Source organism: Balaenoptera ricei, chromosome 6 (genome assembly GCF_028023285.1).
Source record: "Balaenoptera ricei isolate mBalRic1 chromosome 6, mBalRic1.hap2, whole genome shotgun sequence".
In the NCBI taxonomy this organism is placed as follows: domain Eukaryota; kingdom Metazoa; phylum Chordata; class Mammalia; order Artiodactyla; family Balaenopteridae; genus Balaenoptera; species Balaenoptera ricei.
In genome coordinates, this window is record NC_082644.1 from 119401982 (window position 1) to 119408931 (window position 6950).

A 6950-nucleotide genomic window follows, 5' to 3' on the forward strand; every position below is an offset into this window, starting at 1 on the left:
CTGCCCCCAGAGGGGCGGGCAGGTCTGGGCACGGGTGTGGGTACCTCTTCTGCCTGCTCCGGGTCATCCCCTTGGGGAAGGGGTGGCTCCTAGGGCCGCTCCCAAGGCAGAGCTCCAAGCTCCCTCTCTAATCTGCCTGCTCCCAGGCTGCTCCTTGGCCACGGCCTTATCAACCAGGCCCTCGCTGTTGTTCAGAGCTTTTTCCCGCGATCTTTTTCCCTGCGCTTGGCCCTATCACGCCTGCAGCCTTGCCTGGTGCCTGGGCTGGCCCGGGAGTGGGGGACTCACTCCCCCTCTGAGGCCTGGGGAATGGGCCCAGCAGAGCTGCCATCAGCACCGGCATCGGCTGAGTATTTCCTCTGAGCTTCTGCCTGGGTGTGGCATGGGGGTGGGGAGGAGACAGGACCACCAGGAGATGTTCTGTCTCCTGGCAGCCCTCAGGAGAGCCTCATGGCTGGGCACAGGGATGTGAAACATTTTGGGGGGGGTGGGGGACGGTGGGCAGGAGATGCTCTCTGCCCCAGAGGGCTCGGCACCAGAAGCCAAGAGTACCAGGTAGTCAGGGTGGTCCAGCTCCGCACTCCCCGCCCCGCTGACCCGTGGGTTCAGTGACGGGCCTGGGCTGGGCTGCCCTGTGCTCAGTCCCCAGAGTTGGTGGACATTGGCCTCTTCCTCCCTGTGCACAGAATGACCTCAGGCCTCCGGTGGGGTCCTCTCGGGCCTCGAGCTCCACATACAACCTCAACCATCCCCTCCACCCACGAGGAGAGAGAAAAAGCCCCTCCCTCTCTGGGGACCAGATTCTGGGCTGGAGCTGCGGACAAGGTGCAGCCCCGCTCTGGCTACATCAGCACCCAACTTGCACCATAACGTGGATTTGCGATTGAGGTGGCCCCCCCTCGTTGCACCCCAGCTGCCAGGCTCCTCTCTGATAGGCGCTGAGCACATACTATGCACTCACCAGCACCATAAACCTGGATTACCATCTTACAGAAAAGGTAATAGGCCCAGAGAGGTTAAGCGTCTGCCCCAAATTGCACAGCGGGTGAGCTGGGATTCTAACCCATGAGCATCTGACTCCAAAACCTGTGCTCAGACCACAACTTTCCATGGCCTCTGAATGCAGACCCCACCGGGATGCAGATGCAGTTTTCTGGGTGCAGTGTCCAGAGTGTTTCACAAATGGAGGTACCCCTGCCCTTCCTTCTCTGCTCCCAGTGTAACTCAGGGCATGCAGCTGGAGCAGGCTGACCTGGGGTTTTCTAGAAGTGGGTGTGCTGGTTTTCCAGCAAGAGAGGAGTGAGGGACACTAGGCTTTGTAGCTGCTGTAACAAAATACCATAAACTGAGTGGCTTAACACAACAGGAATGTATTCATTCAGGGTTCTGGAGTCTAGAAATCCAAAATCAAGGTGTCAGCAAAGTCAGCTCCTCTGGAGTTTCTGAGGGAGCGTCTGTTTCAGGCTTGTCTCCCAGCTTCTGGCTTGCCAGCAATCCTTGTCTTGAAGCCGCATCCCTCCAAATCTCTGCCCCCATCTCCACGTGGCCCTTCTTCCTGCGCGTGTCTGTGTCTGTGTGTCCAAGTTTCCTTCTTCTTATAAAGACACTTGTCACATTGCATTTAGGGTTTCTCCGCACCTAGTGTGATGTCAGCTTAACTTGACTACATCTGCAAAGAGCCTATTTTCAAATAAGGTCACATTCACAGATTCTGGGTGGACGTGAACTTTGGGGGACACTATTCAAACCAGGACAGTGGATTTTGACTTTAGGAGGAGGTCCTAAAATGTAGAGGAGTATCGTCCTCTTGTCCTGCCTAAACTGTCTCATCTTCTCCCCCTGCAGGTGTGGGGCACCCGTTCACCATGCCACGCTCCTTCCTGGTGAAGAGCAAGAAGGCTCACACCTACCACCAGCCGCGTGCCCAGGAGGATGAGCTCCTCTGGCCTCCTGCCCTTGGCCCTGGTGAGTAGAGCCCGGGCTGGCCTTCTGCTGTGCCCACCAGGACTCCCTGCCCACGTGGTGGGGAGGCAGCAGCATTCCACCAGAAGCAGCCGCTCTTCCAAGTCTGGAAACAGGAGGAGTTCAGTACATGTGGGTTGAATGAATGAATAAATGCCCCCATCTCTTCTCACCCCATGGGGGTGATGAGAGCATCCTGATTGGAGCTGTCTTCAGCAGCTGACGTGTGACTCGTAATCAGAGGGCTGATCTAGGGCTGAGGGTGGGTGCTCGGAAAAACGGAGACTGGTCCAAGAGCTCTCCTGGGGGAGGGGAGGGGGAGGGGAGGGGAGGGGAGGGGGAGGGCGGGGGGTCTCCTCCTGGCCTCCACGCTGCTCCCACCATCCTAGGCAGAACCGCTGAGCGTGCGCAGCCAGGGGCGGCAGCAGTGGCCTCTCTCTGGTGCCCCTCCTTCCCCCAGTCCCTCTGGACTTCCCAGAGCTGAAGTCTGACGGTCTTGTCTCTCCACAGTGGCCAGGGACCAGGTCCTGGGCACCAACCCTGTCCTCAGCACCCTGTTCCCAAACCAGTGCCTGGACTGGACTCACCTCAAACGGGAGCCGGAGCTGGAGCTGGACCAGAGCTTGATGACCAGGATGGCCTCCGCCCCAGGTACCCAGCGGGGGACCCCCGCCACTCCCCAGCGGGTGCAAGGGGAATGGAGGATGGATGGGCCCGTGGAAGCAGGGCCCCTTGGAGTTGTGGAGTCAGGGAGGATCGACAATCCGGGCTCTCAGGCTTCTGCTTGAATCCCTCCAGGACGGGGAGTTCATTCCCACATGAGAGCTTCTGTGTGGTGGGGCAGAGGAAGCAGCTGGACAGGCCCACGTAGTGGGTGAGGTGGGCACTCTGCGGGGGTTGGGGCACATTTCCGGACTGAAAAGCCAAGGAGCCACAGTGAGGACCCAGACCACCCCCCAGTAAATAACTGGGGCTACACACCAAAGTCTCAGCATGAGGTCACAATGGGGGGTGGCGGGGAGTGGCTGCCCTGATTTTAATGTCACCACTAGGTAAATGTCCCACTCTCCACAGAGGGGCCTGCTGTGACGTCCCGACCCCAGGATGGGGACTCGCCATCCTCCGACTCACCCCCGTTCTACAAGCCCAGATTCTCCTGGGATGCCCTGGCTTCATCCTACGGCCACAGCTACCAGCAGGCCCCCTCCACCATGCAGTCTGCCTTCCTGGAGCGCTCCGTCAGCCTGTATGGCAGCCCTCTGGTGCCCAGCACCGAGCCGCCCTTGGACTTTAGCCTCCACTACTCCCCGGGCTTGGACACATACCACTGCATCAAGTGCAGCAAGGTGGGTGGCTGGGATGCGGGTGGGCTCTCGGGTCCTGCTTGCATCCCCTCTCCAGCACCCTGGCAGCTGCGGGTGTTCAGAGTTGGGTGCCCCCTGTGATGTGACTCTTGGGTCCTCTGGTGGGATCAAGGACTCACAACATTCGTCCTCATCACCATTCACTGAGCCCTGACCATGTGCTCAGCCCTGTGCTAAGCACTTGACATGCATGAGCCCCGGGGGGTGGATGAAGGGCTAAGGTTCAGAGACGTTGAGTCACTTGCCCAATAGCACGCAGCAAGTAGATATCACAACCAGCATTCAAACCTGGCTCTGCCCAACTCCCACTTTTTAACCACCATTCAGCCTCCAGATAGGGCCAGGAGGGACCTTCCAGATCCCCCCTCCCAGACTCCATTCTACAGACAGGAAAGCCAGCCACAGAGAGGGAAAGGGACCTTCCCAGGACACGCAGCACATGGCAGCAGAATCGGCAATCCAGTGTTCCTTCTCCTGTACACCCACCTATGGCTGAGCTGGGTGCAGAGGTGGGACCCCGGCCCCTCTCCCTCTCTGCACCCCCGGGGCCTCATGCTCTGCCCCTTCTGCAGGTGTTCTCCACCCCACATGGGCTCGAGGTGCACGTCCGCCGCTCCCACAGTGGGACCCGGCCCTTCGCCTGCAACGTCTGCGGCAAAACCTTCGGCCATGCAGTGAGCCTGGAACAGCACACGCACGTCCACTCCCAGGTGGGCAGCTGGCTGAGCGCAGCACCCTCACTTCCCGCTCCTGCTCTGTGCTCCCCCCAGGAAGCCTAGGGGGCTTCGGTGGGTCTCTCTCTGTGCCCCTGAGGGTGACAGATCGGGGGGCCCTCATTATCTGCCGCCCTGATCTGGGTCTCTATCACCCGCCCTTAACACATTTGAGTCCCTGATGGACCAAGCTGGCTTCATGTACAGTTGGAAGAGGCTAGGAGCTCAGGTGGGATTTCAGGGGCAGCGAGATGTCTGTGATGCTGAGGGATGACCCCACCTCCTGGGTGGTCAGGACAGGTTTCTCACCTCTGAGACCCCTTGACTCTTAGAATCTTGAAATCAGGCTTAAATGTTCATCTCATCCCACTCAGCCCTACCTGACGCCGAAATCCCTTCCTCAGAATCCCGTTCCAGGGAAAGCACCTGAAACTGACCTGAGTTGCTAACACCTGGGTAGATATAAAAGCTCAGGTGGGAAACGCAGGAAAAGATGGTTAGAATGTACCACGTGCCAGTTGCCAGCTCAGTTCCCGACCTCCAATTCTCCCAACCATCCTTTGAGGTCACTACCCATAACGATCCAATGTACAGATGAGGAAACTGAGTCCCAGGGAGGTTAAATGACTTGCCAAAGGTCACGTGGCGAGTAAGAGGCAGAAGCCAGAATTGGGCCCCAATAATTCAGCCGCTTAAACAGACCACAAGGGAAAATCCCCTAATAGGAGGCCACTCAGGGGCCAGGCCTCGCCCCCTCCTGGGAGGCAGGAATGGGGGTCCCTGGGCCCCATCCTCGAGGCCACCCCAATGGAGTGTCCTGTTCCTCAGGGGATCCCGGCCGGGTCCAGTCCCGCGCCCAGCTTGGCGGTCCCGGGTCGCGAGGCCCCACCTGCGCCTGACCCCCCGGGGCCTCGTTTCCTCCGGCAGGGGCGCAGCTTCGAGTGCCGGATGTGTGGCAAGGCCTTCAAGCGCTCGTCTACCCTGTCCACCCACCTGCTCATCCACTCGGACACGCGGCCCTACCCCTGCCAGTTCTGCGGCAAGCGCTTCCACCAGAAGTCGGACATGAAGAAGCACACCTACATCCACACCGGTGAGGCCGCGGCCCGCGCTCTGCCCCGGCGGAGCTCCTCCCCGGCCTGGGTCCGCCGACCCTCCCCCCACCCCGCCCCCACCAAGCCCCCCACCCCAGGGCCCAGACAGAGCCTCCGGGCACCCCCCCTTTCACTGTTAAAAGGTGCGGGCTTTAGGACCCGGGTGAGGGGGGATGGGGGTGTCAGGTTACACAGGGGAGGCCACCCCCCTCCAACAGGAGGGCTGGACACGCTGTGCTACTTAATGCCTAGAAAAAGTACTGGAAGGAAATAGCAAAATGTCGACACTGATAATCTGTGTGTAGAAGTGAGACCGGCAGGTGAATTTCTCCTTCGTTCGTCATTCCTTCATTCACTCATTCCTCCAGCCATTCATGCCTTCATTCCCGCATTCATTCATTTCCCATTTGGTCATTCATTCATTCATTCATGCTGCTGCTCACCCTTTTGGTCCCCCACTCATTCACCCATTCCCCGTTTGGTCACTCATTCATCATCCCTCCAGCCATTCATTCATCCTCATTCAGTCATCCATTCCTTCATTCCCCCATTCCTTCATTCCTCAGCTGTTAGCCAGTGCCTCTTTTGTGCAGGGCCCTGTACCAGGTTCTGGGCTTCATTGATAAACAAGGTGGACCCAGTCCCTGCCTTAAAACCGGGATACAATTGGCCGAGGGGTTGGGTGGTCAGAGTTGTATTTTTCTTGTCTCCCTTTTCTAATTATTTTCTAAAGTGAACGTGTGATAAAAGATAATAAGGTTCCAGAGAACAACTGCAGGGCATTGGGGCAGCAGGTCTGGTCCAAACAGCCCTGACCCTGTCCTTGCCGCCCCGCAGGTGAGAAGCCACACAAGTGCCAGGTGTGTGGGAAGGCTTTCAGCCAGAGCTCCAACCTCATCACTCACAGCCGGAAGCACACGGGCTTCAAGCCCTTCAGTTGCGAGCTGTGCACCAAGGGCTTCCAGCGTAAAGTGGACCTGCGGCGGCACCGCGAGAGCCAGCACAACCTCAAGTGAGGCTGTCCCCGCTCCCAGCTCCTGACCGGCCCGCCCCAAGATCGTGTCACCTGGAGGGAGGCCAGCCTCACACACCCAGATCCCCAGTCTCCTGGAGGCAGCACTGGACAGGACTCATCAAGCCTGTTTTGAGACTCACGAAATTGCTGTGTGACCTCGGGCAAGTCACTTTCCCTCTCTGGACCAACAATTCTCCTGCTGCAAAGTGTGGCAGCTGGATCTTTTCTGAGCTGATGTTGTCTACAGGTCTAAGAGCTCGGTGCCTTCCCCCCGGGGCAGAGCCCAGGAGGCCAGAGTAGCCCCAGGTGCACAGCGATACCAAGAACAGACCAGAGCTGGGACCCACAGAGAAATCCTCCCCCTGCCTGCTGTTCGCTGGGACCTGGTCAGCTCGGTTTTCAGCAGGCCCCTTTCTGGCTGCCACGGATGGTCAGAGCTGTCTCCTGCCCCAGTGGGAGACCTAGCACCCCTCTGCTTCAGCCAACGTGCTGGCCGCTCCCCACTCCTGACGGGCACTCAAGCCACGGGGGTTCCAGTTCTGCGGTCAGACCACGGGGAAACCAGCAGTTACTGCTGTCAAAAGCCTGTTCCTCTCAACAGCTGTAAATAAAAGACACAGATTTACTTACATTTCGCCACCATTTTTTAAACACGTACTGGGTGCAAGCTAGTGCCCAAGGCTTTGGGGAGGGATGGTGGGGAGGCTTGAGAAGCATAGAAAGCTCTGTAGTCGCTCACAGACACATTGGGAGACCAAACTGATAAAGTGCTGAAACAGAGGCATGAGAGACCCGTGTGACA

At 58.5% G+C, this 6950-nt stretch overlaps 1 protein-coding gene across 3 annotated transcripts; it reads left to right on the forward strand.

Moving 5' to 3' along the window:
- The first annotated feature begins 1865 nt into the window (after nt 1–1865).
- On the forward strand, nt 1866–6149 carry GFI1B (growth factor independent 1B transcriptional repressor). Of its 3 annotated transcripts, none has more exons than XM_059926613.1 (6): nt 1866–1965; nt 2473–2613; nt 3037–3308; nt 3899–4036; nt 4868–5132; nt 5971–6149. In XM_059926613.1, exons 1-6 carry the CDS (start codon nt 1866–1868, stop codon nt 6147–6149), a joined length of 1095 nt encoding a protein of 364 aa, XP_059782596.1. The 3 variants fall into 3 exon arrangements, with proteins under 3 accessions (XP_059782596.1, XP_059782597.1, XP_059782598.1); XM_059926614.1 differs by having other exon boundaries at nt 4967–5132; XM_059926615.1 differs by lacking the exon at nt 3899–4036 and having other exon boundaries at nt 4967–5132.
- The last annotated feature ends 801 nt before the right edge of the window (nt 6150–6950 follow it).